Raw genomic sequence first — 14,271 nt, 5'->3', positions numbered from 1 at the left:
AATTAGGATATTGAATTTGAATTTAATGTTTTCTAATTTGTAATGCACAAGTTGAATTATTGAATTCATAAATTGAACTTGTATTTCATGAGTTAAAACTGAATTGAGGGGAACAGAAGACACGTCCATGTTCCAGAGAGGCTTAGCTTTCAGGAATGGGGTCATAATAGCTTATAGCCAAAACGGTTCAAACACTAAAGCCAAATTCAAAGGAAGAAAATAAATTCAACATGTCACATTGGCTTCAGAAACCGGCAGAAGCTTCGGTTTACCACAGAGAGTATTTGATTCTATCTGTTCTCTTTTACCTCTCCTGGCTGGAAAAGTACCAGGATGTTGTCTCTGGTTTTGAATCTGAATTTAGAGAACTGAATTTGAAAACTGAATCTGAATGCGTCTGAGAAGTTGAATATATGAAACTTTGGTAAACTTTAAATTATAGTTGGTAAACTTGATACACTTGAACCTTGAACCTTCTTGCCACAGCTCACATTGATGTGCCATCCTGGATGAGCTGCACTACCTGAGCCACTTGTGTGGGTTGTAGACTCCGTCTCATGCTACCACTAGAGTGAAAGCACCGCCAGCATTCAAAAGTGACCAAAACATCAGCCAGGAAGCATAGGAACTGAGAAGTGGTCTGTGGTCACCACCTGCAGAACCACTTCTTTATTGGGGGTGTTTTGCTAATTGCCTATCATTTCCACCTGTTGTCTATTCCATTTGCACAACAGCATGTGAAATGTATTGTCAATCAGTGTTGCTTCCTAAGTGGACAGTTTGATTTCACAGAAGTGTGATTGACTTGGAGTTACATTGTGTTGTTTAAGTGTTCCCTTTATTTTTTTGAGCAGTGTATAAATATTGAATTTTAATATTCAGTTAAATTGAAATTGATTTTTAAAACTGAATGCAATATTCATTCAATTCAGTTTCAAATCATGAAATACAGGTTCAGTTTATGAATTCAGTTATTTAATTTGGCCATTACAAATGCAAAAATATTCAATTCAATATCCTAATACAAAAAGGCAAAATTATGGAATTCAAATACAATTTCTGTTGGCACTGAATCGCTCCATAGCATTAATTGGCATACACGTGGCATAGTCTGGCATACTCGTGGCACCTGTCTGCATACGGGTGACATAGGTTGGCATACATAACTTGTGAGCTTTCTGGTAATGGTATTCTTCCATCTGATACACCATGCATATCTGAGACCTGGATTAATGAGACCTGGATTAATGAGACCTGGATTAATGCTGGTGTTTATTCTTTGCAGGAGGAAGTGTGCCTTTTTAATTTGTAACAAAGCCTAAGTAAGGCCATGTTTATTTAAAAGGTCAAATAAATTATGGTAAATAAAGTATGGTTACTACTTGTATTTTCTGAGACTCCCTGTATCTACCAATCAAACAGCTGCATTAATGTGACTGTTCGTTTAGAGTCGCTTTTTTAACCACCCTCCCATACAGTGCTTTTCTAACCACCCTCCCATACAGTGCTTTTGACCTTGTGGGTTTCATGATGTTTAAAGAAGCGAATAGATGGTTGAAGAGTGGCATAGGGTTTAATTTTTTTCATCTTCACCAAAAATATGTTTTACTATAAATAAATAAATAAATAAGAGTACAAAGACAGAATTTGAGAAGTCCCTCCAAAATGTAATTTGTCAACCCTCATTCAGCCGTTATCCATACATCGTACTCTTTCTGTGCAATTTATGTCTGGAAAATTGATGTTTGTTAAAGTGCTAGGAAAAAGACCAGCTGGAGTTGTCATATCATTGATTCCATAATCCTCAGTGTAATATAAAATGGGACATTTTACTTCTGGAGCTAACATGGTGACGATATGACGAAATGTCTTTGGCTCTCCAATCCATCGATGGATACAAATGTGCAGTGACAGAATCAACCATATCTCCTTTTTGTCCTTTACACTTGCTAATTTTTTGTCTCCTACTGCGACAGTGGCTAACCCATTATCTTCAGGGATTTCAATGAGAATTGCTTTCTCGACATCCAAAGCCATTGCTTGCTACTGTACTGTCTTGATTTAATTTTACATAGCTATTGAGAGTATTACACTAGCCATAGTTATGATTGACATTAGCTTAATATAAATATATATTTAATGGACCACTTTGTACCAAGATCACTTCTTCAAGCTGAATGCATAAGTTGCTGTTTCAGTAACTTCATCCTGATACTCCCCCTCACATCACACCAGCAGTACACTATGTAATGCTGTTTATCCTGTGATCTTTGTCCTGTGGCGCCGTGCCCTGCCCTTTCCATCTCCACAATGGGTCTCTCCAACACTTCCTCTTCATCCACAGCCCCAACAAGCGTGGGCCGCCCTCCTACAACGAGCACATCACCAAGCGCCTGGCGGCCAGCCCCGCGTTGCACGGTGACCCGGGCACGCCACACCGCTACCGCGAGGCCCGCACCGAGTTCCGCCGCGACAAGTCGCCCGGCCGCCGGCCACACTCGGTGGAGAGGGAAAAGTCTCCCAGTGGCAGGATGATGATGGACCCCCGTCTGGCCAGGTCTCCAGGGAGAGCCTTGGGGGGGGACCCACGCCTCGGTCGCTCCCCAGGGAGGTTGATGGACCGGGACGTGAGGAGGGAGAGGTCGCCGGGACAGGGGTTTGAGGAGCAGCAGCATGGAGTTCGCCAGAGACTCCACACCAGCTCCGGTCGCACACCCCTCACCACGGTCAACAAGGTTAGAGAGTAGACTATGTATGCCTCCCAAATAGCCCCAACACCCTATTCACTGATTCATACTTTCCCTTGCCCGAATTACAGGACATAACATGAGTGGTATTGGGTGACTTGTGAACCGTATTCCCTATTTAGTGCACTACTTTTGACCAGAGCCCTATGGCCCCATGCTCTGTCTTTTTCAATGTGGCATAGTTTTCTTTGGATATGCTGAATTACTTGAAAATGTATTTTTCTATAATACTTTCCTATTCCAGTGATCAATCTGCTCTGTTGATGTAGCCTTAATGATACCAGGTAATGTAAGTTCCTCTGCCTAACTTCTGTGTTAGTGCCCTATCGCCTGACCCTATCTGTCTCTGATCTTTCTGTACAGGTGTGGGATCAATCATCTGTTTGAGTGACAGCAATGTCACACCAGTCAGAAGAGTGACATCCCCAGCACAGCACAGGACTCAGTTCTTCCCCGGGTTAGGGAATAGCAGGTGGATCAGAATACTGCATCACCCAGAGAGCCCAATAGGAAAAGCAGCTAAAGCGTTGAAGACCCACTGTCAATGCTGAATGTCATAACTATGGGATTTTACTAGAATAAATCATGGTTAATGCAATGTTGATATACAGTAACAAATCATTTTTTATATCCAACATATGAAGTCTGCAAGAACCAAAACAACTTAAACAACATTTGTCACAAACACTGAGATAAACACTTGGAATATCTGCTAAATTAAATCCAGGAAATTTACAGATGAGTCTCAGAGTTTAGAAACACAACTAAACATTCTCCTGGATTTTCTCTCACCCCTGTGCATATCAGCTAGATCAGTGGTGGGCATCTCCGGTCCTAGAGGGACACACTGTGTGTGCAGGCTTTTGTTACAGCTCAGCACTAATACGCCTCATTCAAATCATCAACTAAACAAAGTCTTCAATTTAGATCAAGTGTAATTAGGTGTGTTTGTTAGAGTTTATCTGGAATAAAGTCTAAACACACACTGCAGTCTTCTAGGATAGGTCCATCCCTGAGCTAGATGACTACACTAAAACACACTAAAACTGCTCTACCCACAATCCCCAGCACCAGCTGACTCTTGGAACAGGACCTTTATAAATAATCATAATGCTATTTGACACTGTAAATAGGCAGACTTATGTTTAGTCCGAAATGGCACACTACTCCCTATACACTGCACTACTTTTGACCAGGACCCACAGGGATCTGGTCAAAAGTAGTACACTATATAGGGAGTAGGGTACCATTTCAGACAGAGCCTTGCTTTTTATAGATACTGAAAGGGAACCTCAAGGCTGGAAAAGCCACGTCTATTTTTGTTAAAGAGAAAAGTGATTGTTACATGTATGTCTTCTTGAATGTCAAATTAATATTATTGTTTTAAAACGTCCTCCCGAGTGGCGCAGTGGTCTAAGGCTGTGCCACTAGAGATCCTGGTTCGAATCCAGGCTCTGTCGTAGCCGGCCGCGACCGGGAGACCCATGGGGTGGCGCACAATTGGCCCAGCGTCATCCAGGGTAGGGGAGGGAATGGCCGGCAGGGATGTAGCTCAGTTGGTAGAGCATGGCGTTTGCAACGCCAGGGTTGTGGGTTCGATTTCCACAGGGGGCCAGTATAAAAAATAAAATAATGTATGCACTCACTAACTGTAAGTCGCTCTGGATAAGAGCGTCTGCTAAAATGACTAAAATGTTTTGCCTTGGACCCATCTTGTGTAATGCAAAAGCAAACATGCGGCTTGAGAAATCATTAAGCTACAACATACTACTTCAATATTCCTTTTTTACCACAATCTCCCTTACCCTCTTGTATATACCCCCCAAATTGTTGTTTATGATTGATTGATGAAGATTTGTTTTTACTTTGACTGATTTGTTAAAGGCATGGATGTACAAAAACGAAAATCGAAAAGAAATATCCTATGATCTTCAGCATCAACTTCATTTCAGTGAAATGTGAAGGCGATTCGACACTGGAGCATGTGAGCGATAGAAAACATTTATATTTATACATGTTTTAGTTTGCGTTCAATTTGAATTTTCCTTCAAATTCTCCTGAACTATTATGGGTGACATTTTCCTACTGCTAAAACCTCACGCAGCAAGAACATATGGTATTTTTAGTCACATAAGCCAACTCTTTATACTTTAATATACCAACTTACTTTTGATGTACTTATTATTTATATTTGCCTAACATCAGTCCCCCCATCACAACCTAAATTCAGTGTAGCAGTGAAAGGTCACGTAGCAAATTCTTGTAGAACAGGTTAGCCTACATGTGCAATAATAAACATTTTGCTCACATCATCTATATGCATATTTTACTCAGCATCTGGGCGGGAGTGTACAGGGTTGTAAATTGACTTCATTTCATACGTGCCTATCAATTTACCATCTGCTACCTAAGTCCAGCCCTCCACTTTTTCACTTTTTGGAAACTTTGCGAGCAGCAAAATACCAATGTGAGATCTGTGCATTTTGCTGATGCCGTTTAGATGAGAAACATGTTCTCGATATGATGATGATGATGTTGATGTCTTACAAATGATTTACTAGCTTTCCCTGTAGATTTTTGTCACACAATATTAAACATAACCAATGTCTTTATTTCCTGTCATATCCTGTTGTTTTGATGGGTTTTTTTACAATTTTTTATTGTTTTTGATAGGACAGATGTAAGTACCTGCAGTGGGGAGACAGACATAGAGAGGGGTACAGAAAGAGGTTAAGGGCACAGACAGTCGGCCGAGGCAGGGCTCATACCTCTGTCACCGAGGGGGCATATGTGGTCTGGAGTCGGGAGGTTAGACTGCTACACCAGACTCCGGCACGTATCCTGTTGTTTTGTGTGTGTCTGATGAATAAATCGTGTGTGTGTGGCCGATGTGGAATTGTGTGTGAGAGACACTGAGTGAGAGAGAAAGAAAGATTTTGTGTGCGTGTGACTTATCCATGTCCAGAGTGTTGGGATAACAATGCACATTGGGTATTTATAGTAGTCTGATGATTCCACTAGCCTGCTAATTCACTAACGGCCCAAGCCTCACTGAGACAATGCCATCCCATTCTAGAGCCACTGGCATGCAGAGCTGCAGCAGCTATTTGTGTCTTTAAACTGCGAATAACTCTCAGCTGCCTGCCCAATAACAATTGTCAGAGGGGCTGGGTGAGTGAGTGGCAGACGAACTCTTCATACATGTTGCTTTAACGTTTAGATGCAGACAGCTGTAATAAAGATGCGACTTTTCGACCTCAAATAAATAAGTTACTAGAGACTCCTTCCCATGCTGTGAAGGGACAAATATGATAGCAGAAGTGACATATGCCATTGACTGACATATGCCAGAAGTGACATATGCCATTGACTGACATATGCCAGAAGTGACATATGCCAAAGTGAGAAGGATGGCAATGACGAGGTGAAGAATGATTTTAGCATGTCAGACTCAGTACCTTTATATAGATCTGCCACCCACCCAGACTCTGTTTGGAGTTCATCCCCCTGCCCCTAACACCCTATTCACTGATTGGCACTTTAGCACTTTCCCTTGCCAGCATGACAGGAGTGGTATTGGGTAACTTGTGAACTCTGTAAATATAATTAGCACATTTTAAGGTGCTGTTCTCTGTGTCACCAGGGTCATACTTGAGTATGTGGGACCTAGCTAATGTTCTACTGCTGAGTTTGGAACGTGGAACTCTGGGTGCAAATGATTTTGAACAGCTTCCTTTCCTGGTCTCCTTTCGGTTAAAGGTGACAGCTTGAGTAGATTGAGTGCCCTGTAAATGGGTGATATGTATGGAAGCATGTGAGAGAAGTGACTGGGCTTGATCCACCGTTAACCCAGCCTGCCAGACACACACTCCTCTGACAGCAGCAGGGCAATAAATAATGGCTTAATAAGCTATCATATGCCCACACTCCCTTTCATCTTTTAAATGATTGTTTCATTGGCCTTAGATGAACACAAATATCAACATGTAATGGCAGGGCATAGGCACACATCCAACAAATTCAGGAGGATAGAGGTAGCGGTAGTAGCCTACTAGAGGCAGATGGCATACTAGCTGCTAAAAACCTTTTTCACAGAGCCGAACCAAGCCGAGCTGGACTGCGCTGGCCTGGTTTCGCATCCACCATTTTTGCTGGAACTATACTGGAAAGGACAATGTGAAGAAGATCCAGTCCGGTACGGTTCAGGTCTGCACGATAGTGTGAAAAGGGTGTAGCCGGCTGGGTAATTGGGGCTATGCCTCCGTTAAAACCATGCCGACTTAACAGCTGGCTCTTAGTTCCTCTAGTTTTGTCTACCACCACAATATGGGGTGTGGGTTGAATGGGCATCACCTCTGCTTTGAGTTTGAGGCATCATCACTCACACTTGGGCAGTCAGCTGCACTTTTAAAGCAAAGTAAGAGAGCGAGGGGGATAGGCCATGCTCTCTAGGAGTAGGAAAGAGAGATTGAGTATTGGGTTCTGTTAACCTTTCAGAATGCAAGGTCCTGTTATTCTGAACCACTGTTATTCCACTCTGAGAGTTGAGAATGAACCTTGGGGAAGGGGGCACAAGGGATTATTCTCTGTGTGTGTGTGTGTATGTTTCGGGGTTGTCTTTTACCTGTCACTTCCTAAAGAAGGCATGGTTTATTTATATCGGCCAGTAGAATGGAGTACATGTAGGCTACATAAGACCAGACAAAGCACGCTCCATTGTTCAGTGGCACTTTGGGAGTCCCATTGTTCTGCGCATCACACCCATCCTCCCTCCTCCAGCTCCAGCCATGGTAAGTGCCTGCCCCGTGCTGTGCTGTTCCACTTTTTGATCTCTGTCACGCTCAACTATGTCAAAGGGGTGGGGGTAGAGGCAAGGGAATGTGATACTCCGCTGCATCCTTAGAGTAGACAAATGTATTATATAGAGAGATAGACAGTATATGCTTAGCTTGAAGAACAGCTCGATAGATGATTTGATTATTGATATTTGATGTCCGATGTCATGTTCTGCTGAGGATGAATAATGAATATGAAACTGGAAGAAATTAACGAACTGCATTGCAAAGAACAACATTTGTCTGTCCATCTGGAGATTTCCATGAAGATATTTCAGTTTTGACATTATTCTAATCTTCTTTGTTTATAGTATGTTACATTCTAACAGTTGGAACATGATTAACACATACACTACCGGTCAAAAGTTTTAGAACACCTACTCATTCAAGGGTTTTTCTTTATTTTTACTATTTTCTACATTGTAGAATAATAGTGAAGACATCAAAACTATGAAATAACACATATGGAATCATGTAGTAACCAAAAAAGTGTTAAACAAATCAAAATATATCTTATATTTGAGATTCTTCAAATAGCCACCCTTTGCACACTATTGGCATTCTCTCAACCAGCTTCATGAGGAGGTCACCTGGAATGCATTTCAATTAACAGGTGTGCCTTGGTAAAAGTTAATTTGTGGAATTTCTTTCCTTCTTAATGCGTTTGAGTCAATCAGTTGTGTTGTGACAAGGTAGGGGTGGTATACAGAAGATAGCCCTATTTGGTAAAAGACCAAGTCCATATTATGGCAAGAACAGCTCAAATAAGCAAAGAGAAATGACAGTCCATCGTTAATTTAAGACATGAAGGTCAGTCAATACGGAACTTTGAGTGCAGTCGCAAAGACCATCAAGTGCTATGATGAAACTGGCTCTCATGAGGACCACCACAGGAACGGAAGACCCAGAGTTACCTCTGCTGCAGAGAATAAGTTCATTAGAGTTACCAGCCTCAGAAATTGCAACCCAAATAAATGCTTCACAGAGTTCAAGTAACAGACACATCTCAACATCAACTGTTCAGAGGAGACCTTGAATCAGGCCTTCATGGTCGAATTGCTGCAAAGAAACCACTACTAAAGGACACCAATAATAAGAAGAGACTTGCTTGGTCCAAGAAACACATGCAATGGACATTAGACCGGTGGAAATGTGTCCTTTTGTCTGGAGTCCAAATTTGAGATTTTTGGTTCCAACCGCTGTGTCTTTGTGAGACGCGATGTGGGTGAACGGATGATCTCCGCATGTGTATTTCCCACGTAAAGCTTGCAGGAGGAGGCGTTATGGTGTGGGGGTGCTTTGCTGGTGACACTGTCTGTGATTTATTTAGAATTCAAGGCACACTTAACCAGTATGGCTACCACAGCATTCTGCAGCGATACGCCATCCCATCTGGTTTGGGCTTAGTGGGACAATCATTTGTTTTTCAACAAGACAATGACCCAACACACCTCCAGGCTGTGTAAGGGCTATTTGACCAAGAAGGAGAGTGATGGAGTGCTGCATCAGATGACCTGCCCTCCACAATCACCGACCTTAACCAAATTGAGATGGTTTGGGATGAGTCGGACCGCAGAGTGAAGGAAAAGCAGCCAACAAGTGCTCAGCATATGTGGGAACTGGTTGAGAGAATGCCAAGAGTGTGCAAAGCTGTCATCAAGGCAAAGGGTGGCTATTTGAAAAATCTCAAATACAAAATCTCATTGTATTATTCTACAATGTAAAAAATAGTACAAATAAAGAAAAACCTTTGAATGAGTAGGTGTGTCCAAACTTTTGACTGGTAGAGTACATACTGTATGTTTAGTATTCCATCCTGTATGTTTACTTCATACAATGCTAAAATGTAATGTATTTTAAGTTGGGCAGGATAACTCCTTAATTCATAGCATTTAGTTGAGTTAGTTCAGGGGTGGTCCTGGCAAAAACTGTTATATCCCAATAGATGTATTGTGTCCATAGTAACACTGGCGCCAGAGACATATATTTAGACAGTTAGGTCAACTTTTGGAATATTGTTCTAATTCTAGACATTCAGTTACACAGCTTTGTTTAAATATTATCCATTGTAATGTTAATAGGGAGCTAACATGGCTGCCATAGAATGTTGTAGTGTCAAAATGTAAATGCTTCATAATGCAGAAACCACATTGGCCTAACTCTCTTAATATATGGCTCTGAGTGGCGCTAGCATAAATCAGCTCAGGGTAGACCAACCCACCAGGCTTCATGGATCTACTCCTTTTCCACCTCCCGCCAAAGGCACCCAAGAAGGCAAAGAAGAAGTCAGCGGAGGGAGCCAACTCTAATGTATTTTCTATCTTTGAGCAGTCTCAGATCCAGGAGTTCAAGGAGGTAAGGATCTGCCTCTCCCCTTATTACCATGATGACAGTCCATCAGTCCCCCTGCACCCCTTTCTGTCTGGGTCCTAGTGCATAACCCATTCTACCTCTACTGTACTGCTTGATTTACACTATAGGGCCAACCCGACCTGTACTCTGCTAGCGCAGACATTTTATTTTAATATTGTCCTTTCCAGCACAGTTCCAGCAACTATGGTGGATTTGTAACCAGGCCAGCACAGCTTGGCCCTATAGTAGTGTGAATCCAGCATCTCTGTAAGCCTGTAGGTTTACATGTCCCTCTGTCCATTGTCCACCTGTCTCTCTGCCCCAGCCATGAACCAGGCATGTGGTATGAGCGGTGTCGCTCTTTCAATCACAGCCAGGCATTCAGGCCCTGTCATCAGTGATTAGCCAGGGCTGGGGATAGAATGGGAAGCATGCCCTGGCCTGGATGTCACTCTTAAACCCTGGGGAGTAACATCATATAAATACAGCAACTACGAATAAAGGCTTAGGAAAAATGTTCAGGGATCCATGTTCCAGAGAGCATCGATGGGATTGTTTTGACAAAGATTTATATACGAATCCCTCCTCTCTTTCTCATATTTGATATTTATTTAGATAGTTGGAAAGACAAAGGGAGAAAAGTAAGGGAGGAGAACCCCGTATTCTGGAATGGGGATAACGTGTGGGCTGAAGATGCCGGTGTTACCACTTTACTGAACTCTGGCACATAGACTGATTTGATATGCAGAGTGGCGCCATCTGTAGCCCATGGGATTTACTGTCACTCTCCTCCCAACACATACACACACAGACAAACTCTAGTTACTGGTATGAGTCTTCTCACAAGTCTCCCATTAAATGTTAACCCACCATGTTGACAGGCCTTCACCATCATGGACCAAAACCGAGATGGATTCATTGACAAAAACGACTTGAGGGACACCTTTGCTGCACTGGGTGGGTTGAAGATCTATTCTATTATTTATCTATTTGATCAGGTAGGTCAGTGAGAACTTATTCTCATTTACAATAACGACCTGGCCTAATGAAAGCAATGGTACTGACCCATGTCCATGTAACAGGCCGTCTCAACGTGAAGCAGGAGGAGATAGATGAGATGCTGAAAGAAGCGTCGGGCCCAGTCAACTTCACCGTCTTCCTCACCATGTTTGGAGAGAAGCTAAAAGGTGAGGTGTGCAAACAAGGGATGCGTTCAGTTGGTTAAACGTCCTGCTACATTTTGCAACAGTACTGAATGTCACTTTCTCCCAAAGGTTTACCAGATGATGTGCCTGAATCGTAATTTGACATTGTCCCTCCTTATTTCCGTATTGTAACTCCTGTCTATGTAATCCAAATGTCTGCCTACCCATCAATTTCATTCTAATTAGAGGTGTTCTCTGTGTAGGTGCTGATCCAGAGGAGACTATCCTCAACGCATTTAAAGTATTTGACCCTGAAGGAAAAGGAGTCCTGAGGAAGGACTTGTGAGTACCCAGTGTGTGTGTCCCTGTGTGTGTGTAAACGGGTCTATAGATTATAGGTTAATGTCCTAAACACCTTGTTCTTGCTCCTCTTCAGTGTGACCGAGATGCTGACGACACAGGCGGACAGATTCTCTCCTGAAGAGGTTAGAGCCCAACCAACATACCCTAAACACACTATAAGCTATAATCTGTATACTGTATACAAACACACACACACACACAAACACACACACACAAGCCCTGGACCCCTTGTACATACAACTATCTATCAACAGCAGACAAACTATTTTCATTAAACTCATAGCCACTCAATCAGTAACAACACAGTTCATATATAAATATGTTGCGTGTTGCTTAGAATCTGTTGTGATGTGTATGATGTGTCACTGATTGAGTCACTAAATCATCTTGATGGTTTTCTTAGATGGAGCAAATGTTTGGAGCCTTCCCACCAGACGTGGCAGGAAATGTAGACTACAAAAACCTTGTGCACATCATCACACACGGAGAAGAGAAGGACCAAGAGTAACTAACTCACTGCTCCTTTAGCGTGTCTGTCAAAGTGATAGAAATAGAAGCTCTCGACCCGAGAGACTCTAGAGCTTCTATTTCAATCCTCAAAACAGCTGTCGGCTGTCATCTATCATCTCCAGGCTCCACCCACGGTCCTGTGTGCTTTCCCCGCCCACTTACATTCTCAGATCAGGTGATGTGGACCACCCCGGAATAATTCACTGGCTCCTTTGTCTGTCAGTCACACTTCCCCACCCAGGTCGCCTATACCAAGAGACCATAGCTAGAGCCCCCACCACCTGCAGCCCCACCGTGGAAGAGGAGGGAAAGGACCAGAGGGAAACTCACTGGCCTCTACCTTCTACAAAAGGCTCAAGACACTTTTAAACTGGCCACCTTCTAAACTGGCCACCTGTGATGCATCTGCTTGTGTTTTCCCCTCATCGACAGTGGTTAAGCAAACTGTCAAGCCAAATGTGTGTAAATGGTCTGCTCAGACAAATGGTTGAATCCATATTCAATAGCTATTATACAATCTGATCACTTTTCAATAAATAATTGTAACTCGTGTCTTTTGTCAAGAGATCCTCAGTTTGTTACTTCTTGCACCTCTGATAATAAATGTTTATTTTGAAGCATCCCCTTAGAGAGCATAATATACAGTACCAGTCAAAAGTTTAGACACACCTACTCCTTCAAGGGTTTTTCTTTATTTTTACTATTTTCTACATTGTAGAATAATAGTGAAGACATCAAAACTATGAAATGACACATGGAATCATGTAGTAAACAAAAAAGTTTTAAACAAATCAAAATATATTTTAGATTTTAGATTCTTCAAAGTAGCCACCCTTTGCCTTGATGACAGCTTTGCACACTCTTGACATTCTCTCAACCAGCTTCATGAAGAATGCTTTTTCAACAGTCTTGAAGGAGTTCCTACATATGCTGAGCACTTGTTGGCTGTTTTTCCTTCACTCTGCGGTCCAACTCATCCCAAACCATCTCAATTGGGTTGAGGTCGGGTGATTGTGGAGGCCAGGTCATCTGATGCAGCACTCCATCACTCTCCTTCTTGGTCAAATAGCCCTTACACAGCCTGGAGGTGTGTTTTGGGTCATTGTCCTGTTGAAAAACAAATGATAGTCCCACTAAGCGCCTTACCAGATGGGATGGCGTATCGCTGCAGAATGCTGTGGTAGCCATGCTGGTTAAGTGTGCCTTGAATTCTAAATAAATCACTGACAGTGTTACCAGCAAAGCATCCCCACACCATCACACCATCTCCTCCATGCTTCATGGTGGGAACCACACATGCGGAGATCATCCGTTCACCTACTCTGCGTCTCACAAAGACACGGCGGTTGGAACCAAAAATCTAAAAATTGGACTCATCAGACCAAAGGACAGATTTCCACCGCTCTAATGTCCATTGCATGTGTTTCTTGGCCGAAGCAAGTCTCTTCTTCTTATTGGTGTCCTTTAGTAGTGGTTTCTTTGCAGCAAATCGACCATGAAGGCCTGATTCAAGCAGTCTCCTCTGAACAGTTGATGTTGAGATGTGTCTGTTACTTGAACTCTGTGAAGCATTTATTTGGGCTGCAATCTGAGGTGCAGTTAACTCTAATGAACTTATCCTCTGCAGCAGAGGTAACTCTGGGTCTTCCTTTCCTGTGGCGGTCCTCATGAGAGCCAGTTTCATTATAGCGCTTGATGGTTTTTGCGACTGCACTTGAAGAAACTTTCAAAGTTCTTGACATTTTCCGGATTGACTGACCTTCATGTCTTAAAGTAATGATGTACTGTTGTTTCTCTTTGCTTATTTGAGCTGTTCTTGCCATAATATGGACTTGGTATTTTACCAAATAGGGCCATCTTCTGTATACCACCCCTACCTTGTCACAACACAACTGATTGGCTCAAATGCATTAAGAAGGAAAGAAATTCCACAAATTAACTTTTAACAAGGCACACCTGTTAATTGAAATGAATTCCAGGTCACTACCTCATGAAGCTGGTTGAGAGAATGCCAAGAGTGTGCAAAGCTGTCATCAAGGCAAAGGGTGGCTATTTGAAGAATCTCAAATATAAAATATATTTTGATTTGTTTAACACTTTTTTGGTTACTACATGATTCCATATGTGTTATTTCATAGTTTTGATGTCTTCACTATTATTCTACAATGTAGAAAATAGTAAAAATAAAGAAAAACCCTTGAATGAGTAGGTGTGTCCAAACGTTTGACTGGTACTGTATATTCAATGTCCTTTGTTTACTTGATTGACTGATGACATACAGTGGTGTAAAGTACTTAAGTAAAAATACCTTAAACTACT

The 14,271-nt window shown here is 42.2% G+C and overlaps 2 protein-coding genes across 6 annotated transcripts in view; both read left to right on the top strand.

The window, feature by feature from the left end:
- Nucleotides 1–3,353, top strand: part of LOC121577763 (citron Rho-interacting kinase-like) — a 50,948-nt gene extending 47,595 nt beyond the window's left edge. For all 5 annotated transcript variants that reach the window (XM_041891637.2, XM_041891635.2, XM_041891636.2 and 2 more), the window contains 2 exons: nucleotides 2,345–2,735; nucleotides 3,111–3,353. In XM_041891637.2, coding sequence (XP_041747571.1) covers nucleotides 2,345–2,735; nucleotides 3,111–3,134 — 415 coding nt within the window. In that variant the 3' untranslated portion in view covers nucleotides 3,135–3,353. The remainder of the gene's footprint in view (nucleotides 1–2,344; nucleotides 2,736–3,110) is intronic.
- Nucleotides 3,354–7,471: 4,118 nt separating this feature from the next.
- LOC121578563 (myosin regulatory light chain 2, ventricular/cardiac muscle isoform) lies at nucleotides 7,472–12,498 on the top strand. Its single transcript, XM_041892931.1, has 7 exons — nucleotides 7,472–7,537; nucleotides 9,845–9,937; nucleotides 10,816–10,891; nucleotides 11,017–11,121; nucleotides 11,343–11,421; nucleotides 11,516–11,564; nucleotides 11,846–12,498. Exons 1-7 carry the CDS (start codon nucleotides 7,535–7,537, stop codon nucleotides 11,948–11,950), a joined length of 510 nt encoding a protein of 169 aa, XP_041748865.1. The 5' UTR covers nucleotides 7,472–7,534; the 3' UTR covers nucleotides 11,951–12,498.
- Nucleotides 12,499–14,271: the final 1,773 nt, after the last annotated feature.

The sequence above is a fragment of the Coregonus clupeaformis genome, chromosome 12, assembly GCF_020615455.1.
Source record: "Coregonus clupeaformis isolate EN_2021a chromosome 12, ASM2061545v1, whole genome shotgun sequence".
In the NCBI taxonomy this organism is placed as follows: Eukaryota; Metazoa; Chordata; class Actinopteri; order Salmoniformes; family Salmonidae; genus Coregonus; species Coregonus clupeaformis.
This window is presented reverse-complemented; position numbering and strand designations above follow the sequence as displayed.